The 13,790-nt window shown below is 37.3% G+C and overlaps 1 protein-coding gene across 1 annotated transcript in view; it reads right to left on the bottom strand.

Moving 5' to 3' along the window:
- Positions 1-473: 473 nt before the first annotated feature.
- LOC139689571 (uncharacterized) overlaps positions 474-13,790 on the bottom strand; it is a 246,262-nt gene continuing 232,945 nt past the window's right edge. Inside the window, exons 8-10 of the mRNA XM_071586734.1 lie at positions 5,967-6,083; positions 5,786-5,870; positions 474-1,480 (exon numbers count right to left, since the gene is read on the bottom strand). Coding sequence (XP_071442835.1) covers positions 1,393-1,480; positions 5,786-5,870; positions 5,967-6,083 — 290 coding nt within the window. The 3' untranslated portion in view covers positions 474-1,392. The remainder of the gene's footprint in view (positions 1,481-5,785; positions 5,871-5,966; positions 6,084-13,790) is intronic.

Below are 13,790 nucleotides of genomic sequence, written 5' to 3'. Positions count from 1 at the left end.
TCCCATGCCTGTTGTGTATTGGGAACTGGTGTCAGATATGAGGTAACTCCATTGTATTCTTACCGCAGCCATTTCTTGTCCTATCGCTCTTGCCAACCATGAAGGCCTTACCTCTTCCAATGCTGGGAACAAGACCATTTCATTGCTTGAGCTCCATATTTTTCAAATCCATTATACTATCATTGGCATAAGATTAATTTGTTTCCTATACCCAATAGTGATTTTTGTCTTTGACATTTTCACTCAAAATTGCCCAGCCCAGCTCCAGTCCAACTCTGGAAACAATGCTCTGTGGGCTAAGTTCCACCTGGTTTCTAATCTTCATTCTTCGTGGCTGAAAGCTGGACCAAATGACCGGAATGCCCAAGTATGTGCATTAACATTTTTGGAGCTGGTTATAATGACCTGTCTCACAACGTTGAAAATAAAAGTGAAACACAAATGATTAATCAAAGAATATTTATTCAATGCGATTCATTCCTCAAACATTCTTTGGAATGTGATAAATAAAGTTCAGCACTTGGAACTAGTACATTTATAAAAAATTTAAACATAAATGAATATGAAATGTTTGCATTGGCAATTCTTATTGCTTCCATTATTTTAATATCATCTTATCAAACTTTGTAGTGAATGAACCATTCCTTCACATTTTTTAAAATTACAAAATGCTATGCTTCGGACTAAAACTCAATTATTATGTTACATAAATAGTCTGTGCTAAAAATGCCAGAATATCGTAATCTACTTATTTCTTGCAGATAAATTGTTCATTTCAAATTTTATATTTTAAAGGAAAACTTATTGACTAATTTCCTTTCAGAGGTGTGCATTGCTGCTTTAGCTGGTTCAAATTGCAAATTCATTGCCTTTATAGCTTCCTTCTCAGGATAGAATCATTGTCTTCATAAGGATTTGGAATAGAAACAGCATGAAAGCTACATGAACAACAAGGAGGGACTTCATATACGAAGATGTGGCTTTCGTTATCACAAATTATTAAAAAAAATTTGTTTGGTTTCAAAATTGGTTTTAAGTCGTTTATTGAGGACAAGAATCCTGTGGATATTGTCATATTTAAATAATCTAACATGTTGATTGCTAAATAACAGTCAGTCTCCCTGAGAGAACACAAACATTGCCCAATGCAATGAAAGGCATCTTAACGATGCACAAGCATTAAAATTACCATCTTAATGGCTGTGCTTTGCTTTTAACAATAGTATACAATGCATCAGTGTAACCCTTATGAATAGGTACAAATGACATCACAAATATGTCTAATGCATTTTATAGGACTTAAAATATCTGTTCAAGTGAGGGTCCATACATATTGAAAGAAAAAATGAAGAGAACAGCCGCTTTCCATGACTTCATTGCCTAATTCTTCCATTACACATCTGATGGTCTTACTGTGGTTGTTTCAGTTCCATTTAGGGCTGTCCTAAGCTCCTCTTCCTGTATTTCTGTTGCCATTTTCCTGAAAAGAAAAATTAATGAAAAATGTAACTGATAAAATTGTTCACATTTCATCACTGATTAACATTCGTATGTAACCTTAATCAACGTTAAATATGATATAACATTTAAGAAAAATCTGTCTATATTGTCATATTATTCCTTTATCTATATTTTTACATGTCCCTTGACATTTAATTATTATAGATAATCAACCAGTTAAGGGAGGCTTTGGATGAACTAACTTCCAAATAATCCTCTTTTCCCTCCTAAACGAACACAACAAAGTTTGTCTTCATCTCCGTAGATTCCCTCCATCCCGTCCAACATCCCCATCCTATTCCTGCCCCTTCCTCTTTTTCTCAACATTCTCACCTCAATCAAAATTTTCAACATCCCACTGTTGATCCATACATCCCTTTATCCATTTTTTTGCCTCATTTCCAATTCACTCAGCAATGCTTACAACCCCTTGATTGACTGACAAACTGAAGTTTGGTCGCAAGCATACCTAACTGATTTTAAGAATTGCCCGCCAACTTTCATTCCTATTTCCAGTTCTTCCCATGTCTCTTTGATCATTTCCTACACATATACGTTGAACAGCAAAGGTAATAATGGAAATGATAAAGGTAAAAGGTAACAATCTTGCCTCACTCATCTTCCTAACATGGCCCATCCGGACTGTCCATCCCCCATTTGCACCTGAGTAGTCTGAGACATGCACAGGTTGTGGATTAGCCTCCTCTCCCTCCCATCTACTCCTATTTTCTGAAATATATTCATTATTTTTTCCCAATATACTCTATCAAATGCCTTTTCAAAATCTACTAAACATACAAATACATCCTGAGTGTGTTCTATGCGCCTCTCTTATTAGTGATCTCATTACTACAATGGGATCACATATGCTTCTACCCTTCCTGAGCCAAAACGTATCATCCTTAAGTTATCATTTGCCCTGCTCTCCATCTTCTTATTGATGATCCTGAGATCCTCTTTAGCTGTGTGTGAAATCATCCTGACATTTACCAGCATCTGATAAATGATAGCCAAATGTAGTTAACTGACTTCCAGACACAGATTACCTCTTTTAAACATTACACTAAAACCATGACCACAGTCTTAAATATTGGTTGTTGATGAGATCCTCTCATTTATTTTTGAGGAATAAATTTTACTCTTCAAGTTAACATTGGTGATCCATTCCCCAGGGAAGAATCAGATAGTCTTCCAGTGTTGTGGTACACTGCTTTTATTTATATTTTTGCTAATTTCAATTTATTTTCAATATGAGCTTACTTGCAGATGTAACTGAAAGAATTGCTAAGTACACACAAATTTCCGTAAAAAGTGAATAAATAATCAAAAACACTCAACTCTGATAAAGAATATCTTATATGATACATTGTTTTTTTAACTTCAGTGAGAAGGAATATCTCATTTAAGATTTAATTGATATTGCACAGTTGTAAAGCTTGGTACATGCCTATGCATAGTTTTGATTGGGAACATTTGCAATCCTTACAATTCCCACCTTTCTTATATTTCTCTTTTGGAAGCCAAAATTACATTGAGAGAGCATTTTGGATCTACACTCGTGCAATATGGTCATAGGGTACTATTTGGGCAGCTTCACCTCCAGATAGTTTCTTCGGGGTTCAATGGGTCTCCATTTTTCAGATCATGCGAGAAGTTTGTCTACCCGTCTACCTCAATGGTCTTATTCTTTCAGTCTTGAAAAAGTATTAAGAAGAGGAATAATCACTGATGATAAATATATGATACACTAATACAGGTAGAAAACAATACATTTTCTCTTCTTCTATAAGAGTTTGATTTGGTTTTACTCCTACTTCAATGAATCGAAATTATTGTACTGATTTTTTTGCAATCAGAATTTCATGAAATGCCAAAGGCAGCAATATAATTTTCAGTTATTATTGAGCCTGATTCACTCAGTTGATTCTGTATTTAAATATAGTGAATATTAATCAATTTGATAATTAATATGAATAAACATAATTTCAAAATTTAAGAACTGATGGAGAAAACTAATTAAAGAGGGAAAGGTGGCAACATAAATTTCTGCCATTGAAATTGATATACTTTCAGAATAATAATGATATATAATAATCTTTCAGAAAAATTCATTTGACCTGCATATGCAATATAATAACAATCATCAAATCATTAAACTGGTGGATCTTAATGAATTGAATGGAATTCATATGGTTTAGGATGCATCCATTTTGTCCACAAGATAAGATCCCCTGCTAGTGCCTTTGCCTTGTGCCACATGAATATTGTTGTACTGACAATTATTGCTTGAGGTTTTTCAAATGATAATAACTTAGGTGAAACTTGGCCAGAGCATCCTGAAGATGATGGCGGGGTTAGTCTTAGAAATTTTGGCAGGGAATTGCTTGACATGGCAACCTGAGAAGACTCATATACACAATGCGCTGGGCAAAAAACCAAATCTTTTGAGATATATATTGTTTCATTATTCAGCAATCTACCAAGGTTTTGGATGGACACAGACTAACCATTGCAATATTTGTAATCCTAGTCTAAAAAGATACAACCTGACACCTTTACTATACTACAATAAACCCTTCTTCAATCAACATACTTTCTACCTCCTCTCATTCTGTCCAACATGCCTCTTTCCCTCCCCCACCTCACCCTCCTAGCATTCGACCATTGTCTTTCCATCAATTCCATCAATCACCAATCAAAACACTCTGCACTCACCCTTCCTGCCTCCTTTTGACTTCTCCCAACAATCCTCCAAATCTCCCACTCTTCCCCTACCATATCTAATACTTTTTCATTTGTAATTTGGCTTCAACCCTTTGTCCTATCTGGCATAGGTAAGTGAAATAGATCTTAGGGAAGGAGCCTGAACAAAGGCGGTCCATTTGGTCCTCTGTGACGTGGCTCCACAGGCTTCAGACCACAGAGGGACAGCCATTTCACTGATTTTCTTAATTAGAGTGGTACTGTATCAGAGAAATTCCCATTGCATTGATACCTTGTTTGGTGGAAGTGGTTGATGCACTGGGAAAGGGGTTCGTCAAATATTTTGGTTTTAAATCCACTCCTGGTGAGCTTCATCTTTGGACATAATTATTAAAACATGAAGTATAATATTAGTTAATTCTTCAGTTATCCTATTTCAAAACGGCTCGTTGGGTATCAGTCATGGCTGTCCTGGGCAACATGTAGACCTGTAGACAGTAAGACTGTAAATGCTTTTTATTCTTGCACTGCTTCTTTCACTGTGTTAGTTTGTCAACTCAGTTCACTGTTCCCCATTTTGTACTTCCTTCTACCCAATTCTGTATTTACATTCTTCCACTTCCCTCTCTCCTCTTATTTTCTAATCATTTAGTCTGCAGTCAATGGTTTCTCTATCTTGTTCGTATTTACTGTTCCTATCGTTTTGCTACAAGTACTTCTACAGGTTTGAATTTCATCGTTTACTATTGTTACGACTACATTAATGCTATACTCAAACATCTATCAACTTTATTTATTTTCTGAAGAGTGCACTGCAAGAGAGATTTGACAGTCCGGTGGCTAGAGTGTTCCGCTACTAACCAGAGGACCTGGGTTTGATTCCAGGTGGCAACCGTGAGCACTCACAGCTTCACCCAAGCTTACTCATATTTTTGGTACCGGAATTTCCTGAGGAACCCAAAATGGCACTGGGAGAGGAACCGAGCCCCCTGGCTTGATGTGTGCATTTCACATGTTGCCTATTGCTTAATATGAGGTGAGCTCAGCCTTCACCTGCTAAACCAACCTGTGGGTTGGCCACACTGACTTTTTCCTGGTACATACACTGCGATTGATTTTCTGTGATTTCCAATGTGACTATAGATTTCCCATTACTAGCATTCCTTGTCTTAATATCAGTAATGGATTAAATGGCTCCAAAGAATACATGCTGTTTGGGGATACAAAAGCTCATATCTACCTCGCGAACACAAAATGACATTGGAGTTGGAAAATTATTGTTGAGATGAGGATTGAGGATGTTTCAGGCTTTCAAAGTTACATGCGTCTGTTAAGGCCCAAGAATACTCTTCGAAATTAAAGGAATGTGAAGTCTGAGATCACAAGTGATTCTTTTCTGAACTAGTTTTACTCTGTCACTTGCAATGAGTCTGAGTAACCCATTATTGACATAACAACTCACTACATCAGTTGTATTGAATCATTCATGGACAGCAATATTTATTCAAACTTTTATGCTCGGGGCTAGGAAGAGTTTGTTTTAAATAACAAAAGAGAATTTCTTCACTTTAAGGGCTCTTACCTTTTTTTGAAATGGAATATGATAAATAATATAACCCCATTCCCTATGAGAAGGATTCCAATGATGATGGTGGGGATGAGGATATCTAAGGAGAAAAATATGATGTAACATGAGATTTATAAAAAATATATTTGCATGTTGATAAAAGCAGAGATTCCAATTTCACCGTCACTCTTCTCACCAAACATAAGATCCGCCTCCTTCATCATGTTGACTTTTTCTGATGAAGTTGAGTTATCATTTAAATTAGAAAAACCCTTTTGCGTGATGTTCCCTTTCAGTAGGCTGGCATCACCATCTGGAATGAAAAAATTGAGTTAATTCAATAGCTTTGGATTCCATTTCTTTTAGATTACCTGGCCATTTAAAGTTTAATTTGCCTGGAAGGCTTATTGTAGAGGGAAAAACCCTCGATTTCATGTGAGTAAGGAAATAATGAATTTGATAAGTGTGTAATTAGAAAAGGTAAGCAGTATTCAAACTCACATACTAATTGCATAATCATATTTCACATTTAAGTTCTGCTTGCAAGTGAAAAGAGAGGTAATCGACATACATTGAGTAATGATTTGATGTAGGTTGGCTTATACCTGACGTGTCTTATATCAAGTGTAACAGTTGTAACTACTTGATCGCTGGACAAATAAAATGTATTATTATCCATATTACCCATTTTAAATCAACTAATTTTGCCCCAACAATTATCACTGTCTGTTTAAAAATTTCCAGGCTGTAATATTCATCTTATTTTATTATTTTAAAAGAGAGCAAGTAAGCGGGTAGGTACCTACTATAAACCAAAGTGGTAATCAACTCTATCTTTAACTTCAGGATCCTTGCAAATATTTAACTCAAGAAATGTAAAAGAATACTGATTTGGTCCCACAAGTATCATAGGTCATATGTTTGGCAGTATAGTTCTGATTGTCTAATTTGGCTAATATTTCTGATTTATGAAAAAAATGGTGCTTCTTTATTGATATCAGACAGGCAATATGGAGTAAAGATTTATTTTGTTTCAACCAGAGAAATTCAGGCAAAGCATCATATTCGTTTTGGAATATCAATGAAATGATTAAAATATCCTGAAAATGTTGTCACCCTTAGGTATTTTATTATTCAAAACAGTCTAAAAGCTGTTCACCATAGGTGATGAAACATGGGACAAAATTATGGAAGTATGGAATATCCTTGGGACCTTTTAGCTTTTGAGAGGTGTCAAGCCCTTAAATCAACAGCATAGTAAGACCTATAGACTCCTCGTTGCTCATTTTTGGGCCACTATTGACAGTATTACATTTTATTAATGGTAGCAGCATTTATAGGTTTAAAACTTGTACAATGGAAGCATTAAAGGTACTCAGAGTCATTTTAATGTCTAAAAAGTATGGGAAAATTGGTCAAGGAACATTACACATTGAAATATAAGAAATTTTAGTAAATGCAATGGAGACAAGACTTTTACACTGTAAACTTAAAATAAGGTAAAATTCACACAATAGTACACAAAGTTGGTTGAATAGTATCATACTTGTGAAGTTCAAAATCCTGTATCTTCTATAGAGTGAATGGATGTCTTTGGTGTTTGTGCCATGAAGAGGTACCGATTAATGAACAATACAAGGAAAATTTAGGATGCAGCATTCAATACTGGCATGTCACCATTATACATATAAGATTTTTACCCGCAGATATAATTATACAATTTGAATGCTCCATTACTCATGGCCAACCATTCATTTTTGCCATTAGATGCCATGCAATATATGAGAATATTAACAGCTACAGTATTTTCAGTACTAATTACCATATTTCCCAGCCCATAACATGTACCATGAATTTTCAGGATGAATAAACAAAAGTACTTGGATCAGACAGAAAAGGTCAAAATGTGTACTTGACTTGTTAAAACTTAAGACAAAGAAAATTGAATTCTTACATTTAAAAATTACACGCATAGTTAGCTACACATATAAAAATGTTTATTCATCGTAGCTTCACATTAATTCATCATCACTGGGCCCAAATGCCTTTCAGCTACCTTGTTACCATGTTCTGAAGCATTGTTCACGAATTCAAGTTTCACTGCAAAACTGCAGAGCAAACTCATCTTAAAAGTGAGGAGCCACTGCATATTTGGAAAAAATATTTTGAATGACATTTAGGCCAATTCCTCCAGGATTAGGGAACAGGGCATGATTCCCTGTTCTGCCCTTAAATCCTCTTTGCATTTGAGCAAGTGCCACCTGTCTTTTAGTCATGCAGGGGACAATTTTCCAAAAATTAAACCCAAAAGACCGAATAATAATGCAATTCCCCAGAGATAAGTCTCAGAACTCAGGTTTCAATGAAGAATTTGGCAATCAAAGCTTGTCTACAAACGTCTCAAGGGATTTTGTTTTCTAAGATAAAAGAGAATGAGGACTGCAGTTCTTTCATATTTTATTCATGAATATTTCAATTAATACTTATTTCGGGCATATGTGATTTATTTTGTAATCAATTTTTTTAAAATTCAGGTAATTTTATTAAATTCCATTAAATTTTTATATTTATCTCAATTATATGCATATTACAGATTTTCTATGTCAGAGACATCATGACAAGCACAAACATGGGTTAAAAAATTCCAATTTATTTTGTGAAATATGTTAAAAAATTATTGTAAATGAAGTGAGTTATACTTGTATACTGTTTTGTAGTCATTCGAATGGTTTCAAAGCTAAGAATGAATTCTGACTCTATTGAAACATCAGAAAAAAGCCACTTAGGCACTTCTGGATTAAATCCTCAAAAATGGAATACACTGCATAGCAATAAATCTACCTGTTCATTTCACTTAGCCCTGTGTGGGAAACCAAAAGATTTGAATATTTGTATTTCTCAGTGGCATGTGATCTGATAAGTGGTGATTTCATAATTTTCAATTTTTCACTGTGGATACTGATCAAAGGATTCATGTCCATCCATTCTGTTTGACACTGGTTTAAATGGAGAGTAGAATAGAGTTACTAATGAAAGCTAACTTGCTCCTGCAATGTGCAACTCAGGCAACGGCAAACAAAGCAATTGGCAGGGGATGTACCAATGATTAAAAAAAAATGGATGAGACTCCAGCTGCAAAAGTTGAGAATGTAACCAAATGACAACAGATGCAGCTTTTCATTTTACTTTCAAAAATAAAATCTGAAACGTTGATTAACCTTACTAGTTTCGAGTAGATCATAACTTCATGTGTGTAAATTGGAAATGCAGTCGGTGGTATATCAGGGGCAATGAACATTGAAGTTCATATCATGATTCTTTGATTAGAATTAAGTTGGCACCGTTCAATTTCCAATCTTTTGCATTCGAATTGTGCACCAATAAACCTGTGCCGAGGGAGAAGAGAGAAATCTCACTGCAAGCTGTGGGTACATTGCTACAAAGATCTGCATTTACATTATTACCTACAAACCTCCATAAGCACATATGATAGGAGGCATTAGGACACCAATATTTATTGATTAAATTGGAGGGGGATTAGATCAGTGTATCCCGCCCAGTGGGCCTGGGTTTGAACCCCAGCAGCAATTAAGCATAGGTCAATGCTGATGCTGGTTTTCTCCCCACCCTTCATCCTTTCCTCTTCATCCCTAATGACATAAATGACCTCAGCTGTCAGTCGCCTCCCCTCAAAACTACTAATACTCAAATTTGGGTCAAGGTAGGTTTGCCATGCATCATAAAAAAAGTGGTATTTATCTAAAATTTCAGCATCAATAAAATCATCTCTACTATACGTCCAACAATGTGAAAATGCCCTGAATTATTAAATGAGAGTTATCAGCAGTAGCCTGCAAGATTAGGATAGGTTTATATTGCCCCTGGGTCTATAACTTGAGGTCCTCCTAGGTCCTAAGAGATGTGAGACAAAACAATCCTAAATTAGACACTGCATATTACAATAATTCATTCTTAAGCTCTGCATGTTTTCTTTCTATTCCATTCAAAATGCTCATTCTTTTCTTCCCCTTGCCGTCACTTTCCTCTTCCCATCTCTGTCTTGAAAAATCCTGTTGCCTCTCAATATTTTCTGCCTCCACTTTTCCAGTCTCCTTCAAATTTCTAAAATGACTATAACTTTCACTGTATCATCATCACCCAAAATGTCACTGAATGTGGTCTTTTAGTCATTTGCAAATACTCGTTATGTTGGTAACTCTCAGTAGTAAAGCAACATAATACTGATAGTGTAATATTGCAGCTCCCCACGACTGTTGCTTCTATCCCTATGGTAGAAGATGGCATTCATTTATATTTATTAAATAAATTTGGGACTGTGGAAAAACATGCAAATTATTGATTATTTATGTTTGCAATTTTTCTTTTTAATTTTATTATATAATGAAATACACAACTGGAGGTAGGAATGAAAGTGGGCTGGGAATTCGTAAAATCAGTTAGGTTCACTGATGACCAATCTTTAGTTTGTCAGTCAGCCAAGGGGTTGGAGCAAACGTTGCTAAGTGAATTGGAAATTCATTGCGACAGATATGGGATGATATTCAATATTAATAAAACAAAGGTTATGCGATTTTCTAGAAAGAAAAAGGCTAAGCGAAACATTGAAATAGGAGGGCAAAAACTAGAGCAGGTGGATGAGTACGTATTTCGGTAGTGTTTCGGACCAACACGGTCAAAGTAGTAGGGACGTAAGGAGAAGAATTGCGCTAGGCAAAGAGGCTTATACAAGGAGGAGGGAGTTGATGAGAGGGACGTTGAGAAAGGATGTTAAGAAAAGACTCGTAAAAACTTTGATTTGGAGCGTAGCTACAGGTATGTACGGCGCGGAAACGTGGTCATTGAAGCAGGAGGACAGACGTAGACCGGTGGCTTTTGAAATGTTGATGTGGAGAAGAATGGAGAAGGTGAAATGGACCGAGAAGAAAACAAATGAGGAAGTACTTGGTATGGTGGGCGAGGAGAGGGGTTTGTTGGGAGAAATCCTATGGAGGCAGGAAAAGTGGATGAAGGGGGTATTGGCCAGCAGTGGGATGTTGAAGACTGTAATTAAGGGGAGAATGGTAGGCAAACAAGGAAAGGGAAGGAACAGGATAGGGATGTTGGACGGGATGAAGGGAGGAAGAAAGTACACAGAGATGAAGAGGGACTTGATATAGAGTAGGTAGCTGGATTGTGTTTTTTTAGGAGTCACAAAATATTTACTTGCTAGTAGTGTCCATCCAAAACCTACCTTAACCAGTAGATTACCTAATAATAATAATAATGGAATATATTTTAATAAAAGGATATCTGAATCCATTATGGCTGTAGTCTGTTCCTCTTATTTTTTCAACTGGTGGCCTTATCCTTGGATTGAGGGAGGAGCCCTAATAATTCTGTCTTTGGTGCCATAAGTAAACTTAACTGTATCTGTCTCACTTAGCCTGGTTTGTTCTCTTCATGTTTGAAGGAAATCCAAAAATTCCAATAACCCTAGCACACCAACTTTCTTCTTTTTCAAAATTACCCACTATTCTAGTTTACGTTATTTCAACTTCATATTAATGTATTCCCAATATACAATTAACTCCTACAGATCCTAAGTAATAGCTCCATGATTTCCAACGGAAAAAGACATTGAATGCCAATAACCAGCAATAACACTGGTGTTGATCTAACATCCCCTGCCACACGCCCTCGTGACAGCTTTCAGGGTAAGGTTTATACTTGAATGTGCCCTCCACCCCTGGTATGGGATCCCCCATATCCTCCCTGTCCCCGCTTAAGGATCCTGCTCACTGCCCCCTTCCACCATCACCCAGGGTTTCCCCCAGGGTGTCCCCTCCACCAAGGGCAGAGAATGATAAGGGGGAACCCCCACCCTCCTCCCCCCTTTCCAGGTGATTGATGGCATCACCAAACTTATTTTACCACCTGCATTTGGTAGACATGAAAAAATAAAATGTTTACTAAGAATGCATGTGATGGACATGGAACCCTATTATTGGCTGAAGCGTGTGCATATTAGCCGTTGCCTTCCGGGCTCAAGGGAGGATGACGTATTGGAAAACCCCTTCTAGCGATACTATGACAACAGGAGATTCTGGGCCCTTGGGTGTCTATCACAGCACTTAAGGATCAATAAGTTTCCAGTGAAAATGTTCGATATATGAGAACTCTTCATGCCGTTCCTTTTCAGTGTGGCAGTTGTAAAGGAAAGCCATGATTCAAGAGACTTTCTCTCATTTATGTCCTAGGGTATGTCTTTTGCTTTTGGCACAAGTTCCTTCTGACCCTGAGACTACCGGTCCTCCCTATTCCTTGAGTCCATGGTAGATTGATGATTGCTCTCTCATCCATTCTCTCTCAAACATGACACGGCCAAACCCTAGGAGCACACTCTCTTCTCGCCATCTTATTTATAACCAGTGCGCCAACAATCTTCTGTGATTCCAAGCTCTCTCTCCTCTTTCCATCAACGGCACTCTCATCATACATTCCAGACTCCGACTGTATTCACCCACCATTTGCCTTCCTTGTGTTGGCAGACCCAAGTTCCACGTTCACGCAATCAAGTGAAATGCTCCAATGCTGTGAAACCAGGTCTTCATGGGAGACCGAAGGTGGCAGGGGAAAGGTATTGCCCCACCAAATTGCTCGGTCAATGCGTGCTTCTCTTATGCTACGTGCATTAGTGCCTTCTTATTTAGATTCTGGCCATCTCATTCCTTCACCCTCAATTCCCAAAGAAATCCGCCACAGGTCATTTATAATATTCGTCCAACCTTCACAATTAAAAGCCACTGAGTTTAAATTTTCCTGTTCATCGTAACCCGTTCAGGGTAAAAACAACGTTCCATAAAAATGTCGCAGAGGGGATATTTGGGGCACCGAAAAAATTATTTCTCTTACTAGAAGAAGTTTCACTTGTCGATCGAAAATTTGAATTTGAAGCCCATGTGGTGCATGCAGTGCGCCTCGATCAATCCGTGAGCACCCTGCACTCACACCTTCAGCTATGTCACTCTCCCCCCCTGGGGGAGGGGGGTTCTGGCGCCTCCGTTGCACTTTCCGCCTTTTTTGTTCAACGCAGGTTTTTTGTTTAGCTCCGGATGAGCTACCACGGGACAAGGCACTGACAATTAGTTATTATTACTGGCAAGGCCCAAACGTTTTGAGAGATTGTTGAGGGCGATACTTTGTGGAAATCCATTTGTAAAGCACGAAGGAAGAATCGAAGACACTTTGCGTTTCCACAGGAAAGAATTTATAATCGTCGACTAGTATCGCCACACTGTGGAATCATCTGGCCGTAGCCATCAAAGCCAGATGATATGTTTTATCTATTTATTCGTGCATCCCGCAAGCCACCGCAAGGGTGTGTGGCAGGGGGTGAATACACACCTGAATAACATGACATGACCCTACCACACTCGGATACTGTAATTATGATGCCCTATTGTTCTTCGAAAAAATGACATCTTAAATCCATCTCTTCTACTCGTAATGTCTAATTTAATTAACGTGATATCTCCTACTGTAATATGATGGGGGCAATAATAAATTTTCCACATCATCGCTGTAGAGACATCCTTCCAATTTATACGTGAGAATTAATCTTTAATTTAACCTTCACTCCACGAGAAGTGATCCCCAGCCTAGCTGCTCTAATATTTGTGATACGCTACTAAGTTTGTCATAACAACATTTTACAAACCTAGCTCCTCTACGCTGCACGCGATTCAGTTCGGCAATCAGTCCAACCTCGTGAGGATTCCATATTTTATAGACGAGACTCAAAGAGGATTCATATGTCACTTTTCGCATTACTCAGGTCTACATACAATAGGCTTGTACATGCATCTTTACAAGACAAAATAAAAGGCTGGACTCGAAATTAATCCTTCTCCATTTGAGAGATGATTAAGGCCGATACTTTGTGGAAATCCATTTGTAAAACTCGAAGAAAGAATTAAAGACACTTTGCGTTTCCACAGGAAAAAATTTATTGCTGTCGACT

Source organism: Hetaerina americana, unplaced genomic scaffold (genome assembly GCF_022747635.1).
Source record: "Hetaerina americana unplaced genomic scaffold, ioHetAmer1.1.p SCAF_25, whole genome shotgun sequence".
Classification (NCBI taxonomy): Eukaryota; Metazoa; Arthropoda; class Insecta; order Odonata; family Calopterygidae; genus Hetaerina; species Hetaerina americana.
Note: the sequence above shows the minus strand (reverse complement) of the source record. Positions and strands in the feature narration are given on the sequence as shown.